Raw genomic sequence first — 16,261 nt, forward strand, 5'->3', positions numbered from 1 at the left:
AGTGGTAAATAAACTGGCAGCATACAGTTAAAACACACGGCTGCATCAATAATTAGGTTCTCTTGCCAACAACAACAGCATATAGTTATTCTTACATATGGTTTTGGCCATAAAGAAATATCTACCAAGTTTGGGCATCAATTGTTTGCACTTTGGTTTCCAGTAACACTTTTTAAGACTTTTTTTTTTTTATGAATGGTATCCTATGACTGAACTGTAGATATTAGTGTAATGTATGAGATGCATTTTTTAGGGTTTTTTTTTTTCTTAACATCAAGAAAGAGTATGTACTGATTAACCATTAATAACATAAATAAGACTATCAAAGGAACCAAAAAACTAATCATTCAAATATTGAGGAGCAAGATAACCTTTTAGAGACTAAGTTTTACATCTTAAAGAACAGCCAATTCCTCCTAGAAAAAATTCTACTTTTGAAAATGACCATTTTCTACTACATTTTGTTACTAGCTGACATTTGCATTACAGTTTGTTGTGGTGAGAAGTCTGCTTCTGCTTATTACTCCCCAATGACTTCATAATTCTTTAAGTGAAATCATAACCATCATTTCCAAAATATCCAATTTAATTTCATGAAGTATTAGGATTTGATATGGTGAGGGGCAAGAACAGAGTAACTTATAGAACTAAGATCCTGTTTTCATGAAAACAAACCTCCTAATAAGAAATAAGGGAACCCACAGAACAAGATAAAGGTGAGATTTCCTATTTAGAAACAGGTTTTTTTTTTTCCAAAGTTTGCTATCAGTATCAGTGTGTCTAAGCGAGTACCAACCCATTTAACAGTCTTGAAACCAAATACCATACAAACCTAATTCAGTGGCTTATTTTTTAGACAGTATCTTCTCAGCAGCTTGTTAAAGTCACTGTGAAATTGTCTGTTGCAGTCTCAATCTTAGACAAAATGGTTAGTCTTAAAGAGTTAGCTCACTCTAAAATTATAAATGTTCAAATTATTAAAATTACACTCAATAGAGGGTTCTGTTTGATACATTGTTAGCTCTGTCCTAATCAAAATTTTGGTCAAGAAACGTATGTAAACAAAGATAATACACTTAAGGCTTAGAAAGAACACTGATAAATTCATCCCTGTCACATTAAAACATCCACATCTCCTTCATGGTCCTCCTCAGTCACTTTTAAAGAGAGCACTTCTTCATTAAGAAACAATCCGCTCAGTCTTTCCTTACGAGCCTGTCTCTGCTCTTTCAGCTGTCTCTTGCGTAAAGCCTTTTGCTGGAGCTTCCGTTGCTTAGAACGTTTCTGTCAAAATAAAGACAAATGGCAAAATGAGTTCTTGTATATCTAGACTACTGGAATAAATGGTCCTTTATTAGAAACATTAAAGGTGGATTTTAGTGAACAGAAAACTGCTCTGAGAAGTGACTAAAAAAAAGGCACCCTTACTCAGATCTATTCCATGTGTTTATTCAAAATCATACTTAATTTTGTCACTAAAATAAGCAACTTTTTACTGTTTAGTCATGCAGAGCCAATGCAACTAAGAGTGAGCAAAATGCAAATTCTATTCCATGTTGTGCATTGTCAAAACTTGTAAGTATCTATCAGTTATATTTGTGCAAGCTCACTGGAAGAGGATGCATAGGTAAAACTGAGCCTTTGAGATGAAGAACCTTAACTATAAGTGATGAGTCACGAGACCAAGAGAAATCAGCTTGTCTTAAAGCCCAGACTGAGTTTGCAAAATTGGAAGAAATATACACACAAAATGAAAATCATTGAGACACAGATGCCATAATGTTACTTTTAAAGAATCACTTCTCAGTGTACAACCATGCTTGCATGGGCAAGTAACCTATGAGAAATATGTTGAAAAAACAAAAAGAAATTAGGAAATCAGACAAGTTCTATCACAAAGATCAAGATATTCTTTAATATTCATGTATTGTGCTCTGAACGATTAAATTGACCTTTAATAAATTCAAAGAACACATGCTTTTACCATTAAAAAAGTCAAGCTGATTTATCAGCTCTTTAAATATTCAAACAAAAAATCAAATTAGTTTAAGCCCTACCACATACACACATCTCAAAATAATTCTTCACTTGCAAAAAAAAGTGATACCGAGCAATATAAGAACACCTTTAGACACTTTACTATCGTGTCATGGGGCAACTAGTCAAATAATTTCCTTGGGTCCTGCAACGATCAATGATACTTTTTCTTTCAGTAAAAATATGACAATTCACGTAAGTGACTTTAACAAACAATTGATGTGCACACTCTCTCACACACACACACACACACACGTAATTAGAAGTTTTACTTTTGAATCCCGGATTCTCTCTGCAGCACTCGTGGATAAATTACTGTCACTGTGCGCTCGACTCATGTTGGCACTGGAATTTGAAGCAGAGTTGCCAACACTGGAACTGCTGCTGCTTGCTGAGCTGACCATACTGGCACTGCTACTGCTGGCACTTGCACCACTCACGCCACTGGTGCTTGCACAACTGTAGCTGCTTCTCTTCCAGCTTTCCCTTGCAGATCGTTGTCGAGGACCATGTTCCTTGATATAGTTTCTCACCTTTAGAACAAAAGCATTAAAAATGATAAAAGCTTGATTGGTACTGCACTGTTTTGTGACAGCATATTTAATGGAAAAGCTGTATGTTTTATGTTTATTACAATTAAGTTCTGGGGGAAAAAACTAAACCAAGAATAGTCTAAAACAGTGATTCAGTTAGCCAGTTAAAACTACTTATTGTAATGACCACTACTAACATCTTCACTTCGGCTTTCTTATAATAGACTTAATTAGCTAGAGAATTAATTGCCTGACATTCTTTTTACATTTCTTCCCCTTTCTATTTAATGTATTACAAAAATTATACCACCATGTAGAAAGGTCAACCGTAGTAGTAAAAAGACAACTAACATTTGTTTAAGCAAATTATGTTTTATAAACTTATTGTACTACACAGACATATCCAGTAGTAACCCTCAGAAGAGTAGATTCTTACTCATATTAGGGGTTTTTAAGTGTTCTGAAATATGAAATGGGCATGAATCTATGAGGGACCTGAATGCTCTCGATTTTGATTGAATTCAATAAAAGCTGAGGGTGCTTGCCATCATGCCAAAACTGGCCTGCAAAATAGGTTCAGCAAGAATATAAGTGGAGGGAAAACAAAGCTTATGATAAAGATGAAGCTATGCAGTACTATCCACCTCATCAAGTGACACTAAGGGTTGGCTGAGTAGCTACTCTGCACTCGCAGTGAAGAGTTATTTTTGCTCTATTTTCTATAAGGCCTCTTGCTTCAATAAGTTTTTTCCCCAAAAAATATTCATATAGAAAGCTGCCAAATCAATCAGAAAAATTACATCATTTCTCATGAGAATTCGAGTTTTGTAAGAACAAGAAATCCAAACACAAGAAAAAGGGTAAGCTACTTCCAAAGTAATGATCTAGCCTTTAATCAATTGCTACTCAATATGTGCCTTTGGATTTTTTTTTTTTTTTTTAAGTTTAGTTTTTGCAAGCAAATTAAGGCCCCAATCCTGTAAACGCTTATGTAGGTGTATAAGTATAGTCACACAACCAGTACCTTCACTTTGGGACTACTCATGTGAGCGAAGTTACACACCAGAGGAAGTATTTGCAGAATTGAGGCCTAAATCTTGAAAGTTACTCAGCGAGTATTTTGTCTGAAACTGTTTCATATGCCAGAACTAACTTACCACTTCAGTCACGTTTATGTAATTAATGTGTTTCATATAAGGTCCAAGATCACATACTGATATGAAACTGTTGAAGAAAGCAAAAGTTCAACAACATACTTTGTGTTCCATCCTGCCCACTGGTACTCCATGAACATGGGAAAAAAGTTAGTCACAACCCAATAGATGATTTTCCAAGACATGTATCAACACATACCACATGTCAGAGGGCAATGGTATCTCCAATTCAAGAGACACATACAAAAATTTTAACCTACCTGTTTCAATTTTTCATCTGTGAGACAGTTTAATTCAATAATAAACTCGCTATCTGTAGGCGAGATCTGAGCAGTGGGATCAATAATTTTAATAATATCAAGTTGCTCTCGAAGACCCATCTCAGTACTGACTTTCCGACTCAGGTATTCAATATATTCAACCTAATAAAAACAAAACACACAAAGTTATTAAAAACTGCTAGCTCTTAATATAAGTCAAAGCAGAAGTAAAAGGAAGGAACCAGTACCATGTAGGATCAAAGAAATGCTCTCAAATGTTGCATTTCCTATGATTCTTGACTCAACCTAGTTGAGTATCATCTAAGATAAAAATTCAGAATGAAAAGTAAAAAGTTAACCGTCTCTATATGAACACTTGACAAAGAATTTGATCTCTCACTTCAATAGCCATGTACAATTGTTCAAAATCATGCTTACATTGCTGTAACCAATAGAACTTTTCTTAAACTAACAATTTAATTGAGTCTTAATTATTCTGTACATTTAATCTGGTTCTCTCCAATACAAATGAAAACAAAACTTACCTGTTCATCATTTGTCATCGCGCTCCACGGGAGTTCATCAAGATTCCTATGCTTGTTTTTCTTTTTTGGAAGCAAGCACGGAGAGCTTGGAATACTAGGTATGACATCAGAAAGTACATCACTCCCACTTGCAATGTCACTGCCAGGCAACTTGTAGGTGTGCAAAGAAAAAAAAGAAACAGAACAAAATCTCAAAATATGCTAGGTAGGAGTAGAAAAATAGTCAGACCAATACTATTAACCATGCAAAATATGCTGTCAAATGGGCAAAGTATCAGTTCTTAATCCAAACAAACAAACAATTGCCCAGCAATGATTTACAACTCGAAAGCACAAAAGTTAATTTCATGACCCATCTGCAGTAGTGAAGTGTAGCAAACTCAAACTATGCAGCTTTCTACTTCACAATTTCCCTTTTCAATTTGCGTTCAGGGAAATGGCAGAATTATGCAGCATTTCACTCTTCCCTATCCATTAACATGCTATGCTAGTATATTCTATTCCTGGGGGAATTCTGCACCACTGCGCATGAGAGGTAAATCACTGTGGGGAAGACCCAGCTAGTGGCTCCTACCCTTGCACTGGGCTCAGCTGCTAGTCCCAGCTGGACTGGGGAGGATTGGACTTCCTCTTCCCCTGCACGGCATCCGGGAATGGGTCAGACCCACCCCCAGATTTCTCCCCCAGCTGTAGGAAGCTCTGCAAACTCCCCCACACTTCCTGCACCCATGGCTCTTCAGCTGCAGGGAAAAGGATCCCTGTGCAGGGAGCTGCTCCCCCATTCACCCAACCCCCGTACATCCAGACCTTCCCGCTGAGCCTTACTCCCCTGCACTGAGAACCCCTTCCTGATAAGCCCCACTCCCCCTGCACCTGGACCATGTCAACAAGCCTCCCACACCCTGATCCTCACCTCACCAAGCCCCAACCAGTTGCACCTGGATGCCCACCCCACCAGGGCCGGCTCCAGGTTTTCTGCTGCCCCAAGCGGCGCCAAAAAAAAAAAAAAAAGCAAGCCGCAGCAGCGCGATCGCGCCGCTCCACTCTTCGGTGGCAATTCAGTGGTAGATCCTTCGCTCCGAGAGGGACTGAGGGACCCGCTGCCAAATTGCCGCCGAAGACCCAGACATGCCGCCCCAATAGCAGCCGGAGTGCCGCCCCTTGATATTGGCCGCCCCAAGCACCTGCTTTTTTAGCTGGTGCCTGGAGCTGGCCCTGCACCCCACTGAGCCCCACTCTCCCAGCATCTGGATGCCTCACTGAGTCCCCCCCCCCCCTCCCCCCCCCCCCGTGCTGAGCCCCAAACACCTTCACCTGGACCCCCCTGCAAAGTCCCATTACTGTTGCACCCAGAACCCCCCAACAAGCCCCTGAGCATCCAGATCTCCCACTGAGCCGCCCGCACCCAGATGGTCCCACACAGAACCCTCTCAACCCACACCTGGATCCCCCCCACACTAAGATCCTGCCTTGCTGAGCCTGCCTGCTCACACCTGACACGAAGGGGCAGGGCCCTGGGCGGTTTCTTGGGCAGACCCAATCCTTGTGCTGTGTCAGGGTTGGGTGCAGCTTCACCACTGAGTCCGTATCCTGGAGGGGAGATGCACAGTGATCTCCCACCTCTGTTCAGCCAGTTGCCTGTGCTCCCTAATGCCATAGTGGAGCCTCCCCATTTGACAAATAAAATTTGCAGAATTTTAAAATATTGTGTGCAGAATTTTTAATTTTTTGGCGCAGAATGCCCTCAGGAGTAATGTTCTCTATTAACGCATCATTCTCTGCCAAGCATCATCCAACAGGAATGGTCATTGTGAATGGAAATCAAGTGAACCTTATTTGCCTAAGCTCTGTTAGAGTCAAACTTTTTACACCAGAAGGAATTTAAAAAAAAATAATTAGCCAAATACAAGCTGGTTAAGCCAGTACTATTGGAGCAGTGCTAGAGCAGCTGGCTATGAACACATTGCCTTCTCTGATGGAGTTCTGTCCAATTTCACTCAGTGAGGTTTTACATGGGCTGCAGCCAACTACATCAATCTGGAGCCTTGCCACGTGGCTAATGAATTCTAATGAGAAGGGTTTTAGTCCTTCATTGAGGATTGTTAATGCTTCCCATTGTGAAGCCAGGGTGCCAGCTATACTTAAATATAATATGAAGAAGCGCCTGCTCAGAAAATCACCACTAGTCAATTATTGGACAGTCTCTTACTCACCAATTTTAAGGAAGCTCAGTGACAGAGTGGTACTAAAGAAACTTCAGACAAATATTGAGGTTGAGGGTGTCCTCAACTAATGCCAGATTTCAGAGGTGAGGACAGGCCAAACTCAACTACAATGGAAGCAACGCTGATGGCTGAGGAGAAGTATCTGGGCAGAACTAGCAAAGGTAAAAAGACCACCTTCCATTTGTGTGGGTGTAGGTCCAACCTTTGCCAACAGTTTGCAGTCTGGATTTTATCACTACACCTGAGGTCTCAGCTATTACCTGTAGCATAGACTATCTTTTTTCGTGTATGGCTGGCCTGGAGGTTGTGCTCATTGTTTTCTGAGGCATCCCCAAACCAGTGATCCATGTTTATTACCTCCAGACTGCATTACTGCAACATATGCTACTTGGGTCTAGCCTTGAAAAGTCCCTAAAAGCTTCAGTTAGTGCAGGATGCAGCACAAACCTTTTGTCCGCAATGGCTACTTACTCACTTCTGTGCTGAGTACCATTCAAGAGGATATTTATAATCTGGAACTTCTCTCTCCTCCATCACATGAGTAACTCTGTCAATATATGTAGCTTAAACTTCTCATGGCAGGGCAAAGTGCTCCTTCTAGAAGTCCACCACAGCCAGAGTTTAACATGCTTCAGGGCAGTACAATACTTATCTGTTTGGTCAAATTTCTGAGAATGTTTTATTTAGTTTAACAATAGGAAGTGGAGGAACAGGGTTTAATTGCTGACCTTTACATTGAAAAGCTGGTATTTTATAATAACTAGTTTCTTTTATAAAATAAGGTGCTCAGACGCTTAGAGAAGGGAAGCAACAGATTTATAAATTAATTTTAAAATGGTTATTGCAATTGGTTTAAATTGATTTTATGGATTTAAGTTTACTTTGATTAGATTTTGGTTTTCAAAATTGCATGTGTTATATACATACCAATTCCTGGAACATGCAGAATTTGAGTTTTTCACATTTAAAAAAAAAGTGTTAATACATAAATGTTTTGGAGGTTTATTTTAAAAAGATGGACTTTTTTGTTCATTCCTATTAACATAAATAACACTCTTAAAAAAGACTATTCAAAAGTTTAGAAATAAAACTCAAATGATAGTACATTGTTACTTAAACCCAGGAGGCCCTAATGTTGCAGAAATACTATTAGTGTCATTTAAGGATGGCAATTCATTGTTTTAGATCCTACAAAGATGAACGCATGCACATAAAAATGGTAGCTTTAAATTGCAATGGGATGCCCTAAAATAAAGGTATTTATTAAATTTTTGGGTAAAATTATTCAGTTTACTATCTTTTGTTTATCGAGCCACGATTCTAATTATGAGGTTATTTATTAAAAATAAGACATTCTGAACCATACAGTTCTAATTACCTGCACGTTTGTGTACCCAGGGAACCCATAATTAACCTGTCATAATTACAGGTGTTTAATAGAAGTTATATAATTGAGAATATTTTCCACTGTAAAATAAAACATTCAATTCCAAAAGTATGGTTTGAGAAGATTGGAAACCTATTTATTTGTACTATACACAGTAACTACACAAAAAACCTGCATCATGGTGTTTTTCCTGTAAGCAACAGCAGAATTTTAACTAGCTTCATTTGTGCAACTGACATGTAATTTCTGATCCACTTCAAGTGTAAATGTGACAACTGAATTACTCACTTACAGAATTTGCTGTGTAAGGTGGTAAAAGCAATGAAAAATCTTTTCCAAAGCTCTACAAGTCCAGTCAAGTAGGTCTCTTCTAGCAAATGCTTACAGAAAAAATGTCCAGTAACTACACAAAAGGAAAGCTGCCAGCTAATCAACTAACCAGAAAACTTTCTTTTAAAATTATAATCCCACTGTGTCCACCTGGTAATTAATATTTCACATCTCAATGAGGAACTAAGTCATCCGGGTAATTTTCTGAGGTATTTCTATAAGCTACATTATAAAACTGCAATTGGAATTCTTTTTGTACAAGGGATATAGTTGGAAATTGGAATTCTAAAGCTGCGGTAAGAAACATGGAGCTACTTTTAGCTAATGCTATCCTACACAATGTCATTTACAGTTTCTCTTTTGCAGGATATCTGTAACATTCCTAATTCATCATGGAATGCTTAAATTGGGGTAGAGGGGGGTTAAATCACATTTGGAACAGACAGTATATTTCTATGGCCACAGAGTATTACATACACTGTATGACATGACTAAAGTCCATGAAAGATAAAGGGAACATTATGCTTTAATTGATGATTACACTTATCCTAGAACAGTATGTGCCATATATTTTAATTGTAGTTAAATAATCAAATCTAAACCTGTAACAGAAAGAACATCTGCACGTTCCACAGGTGAAAGACTGCTATATGCAAAAACAAAAACAAAATTGTAAAGCTACTAGATTAGAATCTGATGTCAGATCGAATTGCACGTAACAGACTGGAAGGAAAGTGCCAAGGTAGCACAAAGCTCACCTTTGCACTCTTCCCATCCTTGGACCACAGAGCACACGGCTGGTCCACAGTGATTACTAACGGCCCCACAGACCCAAAAATCACAAATGGGAATTAAGAACACAGCGGCAACCCAGCCACACCGGAATGCCAATGCAAGGTATACACAGCCAGATTCCAATACATGTGCAGATGCCCCACACCAAAGGATTGGGCCTCATAGATGCAAGATATGCTGATAACTAAAAATGAACGTGACCATAATATGCAACAGCCCTATTTCAGAAGCTGGTCAGGTCTTGTCATCAAAATTCTATACGGGAACTTTGTAATAAAATGGTCTATCAAAACACTTCCTTTACTGCTGAATCTCAGTATAGGCAGTGGGAGTTTATCGTGCCATCAAAGAGCCTCAGACATTTACTTCTGAGTCAAAACTGTAAACAGCAGCTAGTAGATCCCACTTCATCTGCTGTGTTGACCACAGAAATAGTTTACCTGCCACTCAAACTCGCTGTCTGACCAATCCCAGTATGTGCTAATAGAAGAGGAGACATCACTGCAGACACTACCCTCTGGGAACAGATCAAAAGATGTGAACTCCTGGTCATCCAATAGAGAGTAGCAGTCATCCTGATCACCAACTGAAACTGATGAAAACAGCTCCTCGCTGCATTCTGAGCTGGCTACACTTGTTCCACAAGAAGTCAAGTTCCACCTGCAAAGCATACCAAACAAATTAACAGCAGTACACACACTCACCGAAAAAATGCTTTGTCCTTTGAAGATGTACATTAAAATATTCATACCTTTGTATCAGTTGTTACATGTGGATTTTGCTGGAAATAAGTTAATTCATCTAATAAGCTGCATTTAAATAGATATTAAGGGTCTAATTTATGCACACAAAATCAAGAAAAATTCAAAGGATGAATACTCAAAGACTCTGGTGAAATTTTTTATTACACGTAGAGAGCCATAATTTCCTCATATTTATGAGTCTCAGATTTCTAATTAAATGTAGTTTTTAAAAATGATTTCCAGTTTGTTTAAACCTCCATTAAAAGTATTCCCATAATAGGCATGACAAAATTAAAGGTACCAACACTAGATGAGGGAGGGAGGATGGTCTTGTTTTAAAAGACAGAACAGGGAGTCAGCAAGCATAACTCTCTCTCATGTGAGTAGATCCCATGAAGTCAGTGCTTGCCAGGGAAACATCTGGGACTCATTTACTCAATATTTTGGGCTCTGTTCTCAAAGCCAAAAAAGACATAGGATACAGAGCTTTTAATTCTAAAGACAACACAGAAAAACAGAAAGCGATCCACATGAAAAAATCCAATACCTCAATCAATACTAATTAAAAAGGCTTATGTTATCCACAGCTTCATTATTACAAATTAGTTAATTGTGCTAAACTGGAAAGTCTGTCTGGTCCCACGGAAAGCCGTGGAACAGATTTTCACTCTGCTGACCTACTCACATGAAGTTTAGCAAGGTCAGAAAATTTGTTTCAGCATCTCAATTATTTTTCACCAATATGATGAGCAGAGACTTGACTATGTTTCACAATTGGACAGCATTCTGGCCCAATCCCAGAAGAGTTTGGAAAATTCAAAGGTTTCCAAAATTCACTGTACAAAGCCATGCAAGCTACGTTTAACCTGTGAAGTTTTATTCATTTGACATATTGATTACTATTGGAATATCCCTTTAATCACAGACTGAAGAGCAACACCTTCTGATGTGGGAAGCATGCCCCTCAGCACCTTTACTTGATTTACACACATGCTTGCTTCTCAACACTTATGTTTCTTGGATGGCATCTGCACGTTCCAATAGGCAAAATATTTGCCCTAAATCATTAATGAATGAAGATGGGTGGCCTAAATAATACTGTAATTGCCATTTCCTACGGGAAGTTCATCCTCTGTAAAAGCCATTGCTAGCCTCCTTACACTTGATCAGTCACAAACACCAAAATAGTTCAAAAACTTGATGAAAGAAAAAGTGGTGTCGGGCTGATGAACATAGTACACCTAAGTACATGAGAAATGAGAATTGCATTATATTTACTTGAAAAGTCAAAAGATACAGAGCACTTGCAGACACTATGGAAGTGAGCAGAATATTCCAAAAGATGACAAGGACAAAGTGAATTAAAAAAAATAATGAAGACAAGTTATACACTTTCCTAAAAAATGAGGAACTAGCTCAAGGTGCAGAATACTGACTAGTTAACTGACAGAGGCTTGATTACACATGCTCAGAAACTTGAATGACAGGTATGTTATAAGGAGGAACATTTAAAAATAGCCTACATACACATTTACAAGCTTGCCACTCACATTGATCCAAAGACTGATCAGAAATACATGAACCTATTGTTTAGGTCACATGCAGGCTTTATAGAAGTATAGTGCAAAAGCCCAGAGGGAGAAAATGTAATTGAATTCACACTGAGTAATGAAAGCACACTTATGTTTGTATTAGAATGATGGCTAGCAATGCTATGATTAAGGGCCTGTCAGCTTTTCCATTGTCAACCATCTTTCTAAGGCTATATATCTACACTGCAACCCTTACAACGGCACAGTTTTGCTGCTGCAGCCACGTCATTGTAAGGTTCGCTGTGTGGCTGCTCTTTATCAGCAGGAGCGAGCTCGCCCGTCGACAAAATAAAACCACCTCCAATGAGGGGCGGCAGTTTCGTCAACGGTCGACGAAGCACTGCCCCCACAGGCGCTTTTCATCACTAAAACTTTTGTCATTCGGGGGTGTGTTTTTTCACACCCCCAAGCGACAAAAGTTTTAGCAACAAAAGTGCCAGCGTAGACAAAGCCTAAGTTAACTTATTTTAATGTAAATTGAGCTGGAAGTTGGTATGTTACTTCTCAGTCTAAATTCAAACTTTGCAAAGTACCTGTCATATTTACATTAAATAATTTAAAAAATTTAAAGTGTGGGGGAGTTAGATGCACATGTGTAATGCAAAAACATTTTGAAGTCTAAGCTGAGAATCATCAAAACTATCTTGAATTCACATCTAAGGCCCAGATCTGAACGTTGTTGCAACTTTAGCATGACTGATTATTGACATACAAAAAGTTACTTCTGGATACACATATACAAGATCTGCTTCTTGGGTAGACAAAATTATTTTTTCACTTTGGGAATTGATTTGTTTGTATTTTGTAGTAAACAGAAATGGTAGTTTTTAGCAAAACTAGTTGAGCACTTTTGGAAGTTACACCTCACCAATGCCATAAGACTCGATTTGCACCAGAAAAATCAAACAGTTCTTAACCGAAATGTGAAGACTGCACTAGTTCAAGCAGAAACATTTCGATCCATCCACTCAAGCCATTCTGACTCATGTTCTGAATCTTTGTAGGTTTGCTTTGTGCCCACACTAGGACTGTTCTAAATTGTTTCAGCTGCAACACCCTCTGAGTTCCTATTCCACAGTTCCCAAACACAATGATTTCTAGAAGATTCAAAAAGGCCACAAACGCACCATAGGATAGCTATCTGAACCATTTTAATACCAGCCATAATGTCATTAAACTAATTAGCCCCGCAGAAAGCAAGCCTAATCCAAACGGTATTTGGCATGTATGTGGGCTGGCTGTGTTTTACAAGCATGCTGGGATTGGGGTGGAGGAGAAGCAAATAGTTACTAGCATAGTAAAAAGCGACAAAGAGTCCTGTACTCTGTTTTACAGATCCGGACTAACACAGCTACCCCTCTGATACTTAGCATAGTAAGGTTTTTTTAGCTTAGTGAAGGCTTATAGAAGATGTTACTATATCATTGTGGCTGGGCAGTAATACAGGGATTTGCAAATTTCTTGGGAGCGGGCGAGGAGGGAACTAAGGCACAGAAAGGCCTTATCTACACTAGGGAAACGGGTGCTACTTCCCAACCCAGCAAGCTCAATTTAAACTAGCTCCACTCTTGCCTAAACTCTCATTCTACCTGCCAAAATGGTCAGCTACTCTCTGGCGATGGAGGGGTTTCAATGAAGCTGAGCCGATTGCACTAACTCTACTGGGGGGGGGGGAACCACCTTGACGCCTACTGGCAGATTCAGGAAAACAACTCGGTCGGGGACAACCCCATCCACCCAAGAGGCAGGGAGAGAGCTGAGCACTTACTGCCTGTGGCAGGCACAGCCAGGGGGCGAGGGCAGGGCAAGCACCACAAAGAGCCGGGGGCTCGCTCCCCACGCAGGGGAACAGCCCTCCGGCCCCGTGGCCGGGCTGCCTAGAGGGGGACCCCTGGGGCGGCGGCCCCGCCCCCCCCGGCCCCGCACCTGCTGGAGTGGAAGCGGCGCAGCGGGTCGGTGCGGTGGCAGGACGAGAGCTGGCAGCCGAAGTCGCTGACATCCAGGCAGCCCTCCTCGCTCAGGCTGGCGGCCCGCGGCGGGGGCTGGTGGCAGAGCAGCGGGCAGGGCTCGTCCGGGGCCAGGAACTTCTCGTACAACGCCTCGCTCATGGCGCCGCGGGCAGGGCGGGGGGCCCGGGCGGCGGCTCTGGCTCTGGCTCTGGCTCGCCCGGCCTCAAGCACCTGCTGCTCTCGCGGGCCCACGGTGCCACCATGGACGGGGTCCGGCCGGGGGAGCGCGGGGCCGCGGGCTCGGGCCGGCTCTGCGAGCTGCTCACACACACAGCAACCGGGCCGCGGGAGCCGCCATTACAGGCCGGCCGGTGCCAGGCTTCAATCAGCTCAGAGCGGGAGCCAGCCGCCGCTTCCGGCTCCGGGAAGAGACGGGGAGGCTGCGCCCCCTGCTGCGACGGAGGGGAACTACGGCCCTAAGCCGCCAGTGATCAGAGCCCAGACCCGTCAACAACACCGCCGGAGAGAGACACACAGTATCCAACACCACTAGACACATACATATCCAGCAACACACACACACAACTTATACCCAGGAGCAACCCCAGCCATGCACACAGCCCATACCCAGCATACACCAGCCACACACACACACCATACCCAGGAACACCCCCTGTCACACACACATACCCCATCCCCAGCAACACACACAACTTATACCCAGGAGCAACCCCAGCCATTCACACAGCCCGTACCCAGCAATACACCCAGCATACACCAGCCACACACACCATACCCAGGAACACCCCCTGTCACACACACATACCCCATCCCCAGCAACACACACACACACACCATACCCAGGAACACCCCCTGCCACACATACAAACCCCATCCCCGGTAACACACACACACACACACAACTTATACCCAGGAGCAACCCCAGCCATGCACACAGCCCAGACCCAGCATACACCAGCAACACACACACCATACCCAGCATACACCAGCCGTGCACACACACCATCCCAGCCACACATCCAATATACACCACACTCAGCAACACCCCCTACACACACAGCTGTACACATCCCATATGCAGCACCCACCAGAGCCAGCCACATACACATCCAACATACCCAGCAGCATATAACTGCATTATACACATAATTCAACACCCCACACTCCGAAACACACACCCCACACACAATAACAGCTACGTCTGAGGGGAGAGCCCGGTCACAAACATAGATGAGAAGAGGAATTGAATCAATAGTTATTTGACAGCTACATGTGTTAATGTCTAGTTCTGTGAGTTTGATCCTGTATCTATTTTTCTGCTTCTCTTTCCCCTTCTTTTTACTCTTTTGTATTTCTTTCTTTCTCCTCCGTACCCTCAGGTGCATAGGGTGTCTACCAGTTTCTGCCATTGATTTCAGTCTCATGCTGATGTTCAGGCTTTTTTCATGTTGATGGATTTGGCTTCTTTCTCTGTTCTTCTGCATCACGTTTCTCTAGGGCTCCTTCTTTTTCTCATTTGTATTTGCCTCCTTTCTCTTTCTCTCTTCTATATTTTCCCTTCCCTACAATCCCAGTAAAGCTAACAGGGAAAGCCCAGGAGAGTGCCTTTTCCCTGTGTTAAGTATCAGGGGGTAGCCGTGTTAGTCTGTAGCTACAAAAACAACAAGGAGTCTGGTGGCACCTTAAAGACTAACAGATTTATTTGGGCATAAGCTTTCGTGGGTAAAAACCTCACGTCTTCGGATGCGATGATGTGTTGTGGTGTGTCTGTAATTCTGTTGTTACAGATGCTGGCTATGAAATAGGGACATGACTTGGTTTACAGGGGGACCTGCGGCCAGCTGCAAACATCTGCACAACGTCGGCAATGGCCTGAGCACTGCGGGGAGTTATTAGCGTTGCTTTACTTCAGGCTAAGTCTGGGCCCAAGCGCATTTTATACCATCCCTCCAATTCCCCTCAGCCCCTGCGCCAGTCTCCCAGCTTCCCAAGCGGCGGCGGGCCAGGCGCTGTCGCGTCTGCCTCGGGCCAGCAGGGGGCGCGCTGGGCAGGCGGAGCGGCCGGGCGCGGGGCTGCGAGCTGAGGCGGAGAGCCGGGCGCTCGGGCCGCCATGGCTGCAGCCGGGAAGGCGGGGTCGCCGCCCTACTCGCACCCGGTGCACGGCGAGAGCAGCCTGGGCAGAGTCAGCTTCCTGGGGGCCCGGCTGCCCGCCGAGGTGGAGGCGATGGCCAGGGGCGTGCGGGGCCTGAGCCAGGAAACCTTCCGCCGCCTGCTGACAGGTACGGCCGGGCCCGGGCTGCTCTCCCCGCCCCCTGCCTCCGCTTGGGCAGGGCTCCTGCTCTCCCCCCCCCCACGGGCAGGGGGGTCCTGCCCCCCCCCCCGGGCCCGGCCCCCCCCCCCAACGGGCAGGGGGGTCCTGCTCCGCCCCGGGGGTCCTGCTCCCCCCCCAACGGGCAGGGGAGTCCTGCTCCCCTAGTGGGTCCTGTGCCCCCCCCCAACGGGCAGGGGCCTCGTGCTCCGCCCCGGGGCTCCTGCTCCCCATCCCAAACGGGCAGGGGGGTTCTGCTCCCCTAGTGGGTCCTGTGCCCCCCCCCCCCGCAACGGGCAGGGGCTCCCAGCTCCTCCCCGGGGGGTCCTGAACCTCCCCCCCTGCAACGGGCAGGGGCTCCCAGCTCCTCCCCGGGGGGTCC

At 43.2% G+C, this 16,261-nt stretch overlaps 2 protein-coding genes across 3 annotated transcripts in view; one reads left to right on the forward strand and one right to left on the reverse strand.

The window, feature by feature from the left end:
- Positions 1–269: 269 nt before the first annotated feature.
- FAM199X (family with sequence similarity 199, X-linked) lies at positions 270–13,747 on the reverse strand. Its single transcript, XM_026653036.2, has 6 exons — positions 13,528–13,747; positions 9,707–9,926; positions 4,530–4,679; positions 3,985–4,146; positions 2,310–2,570; positions 270–1,284 (listed from the first exon to the last, which is right to left on the reverse strand). The coding sequence occupies exons 1-6, from the start codon at positions 13,707–13,709 to the stop codon at positions 1,114–1,116; spliced, it is 1,146 nt and encodes a 381-aa protein (XP_026508821.1). The 5' UTR covers positions 13,710–13,747; the 3' UTR covers positions 270–1,113.
- A 1,873-nt stretch (positions 13,748–15,620) lies between these two features.
- LOC112104758 (COMM domain-containing protein 5-like) overlaps positions 15,621–16,261 on the forward strand; it is a 33,174-nt gene continuing 32,533 nt past the window's right edge. For both annotated transcript variants that reach the window (XM_026652987.1, XM_026652988.1), the window contains exon 1: positions 15,621–15,850. In XM_026652987.1, coding sequence (XP_026508772.1) covers positions 15,682–15,850 — 169 coding nt within the window. In that variant the 5' untranslated portion in view covers positions 15,621–15,681. The remainder of the gene's footprint in view (positions 15,851–16,261) is intronic.

This window comes from Terrapene carolina, unplaced genomic scaffold (assembly GCF_002925995.2).
Source record: "Terrapene carolina triunguis isolate 2854851 unplaced genomic scaffold, T_m_triunguis-2.0 Scaffold131, whole genome shotgun sequence".
In the NCBI taxonomy this organism is placed as follows: Eukaryota; Metazoa; Chordata; order Testudines; family Emydidae; genus Terrapene; species Terrapene triunguis.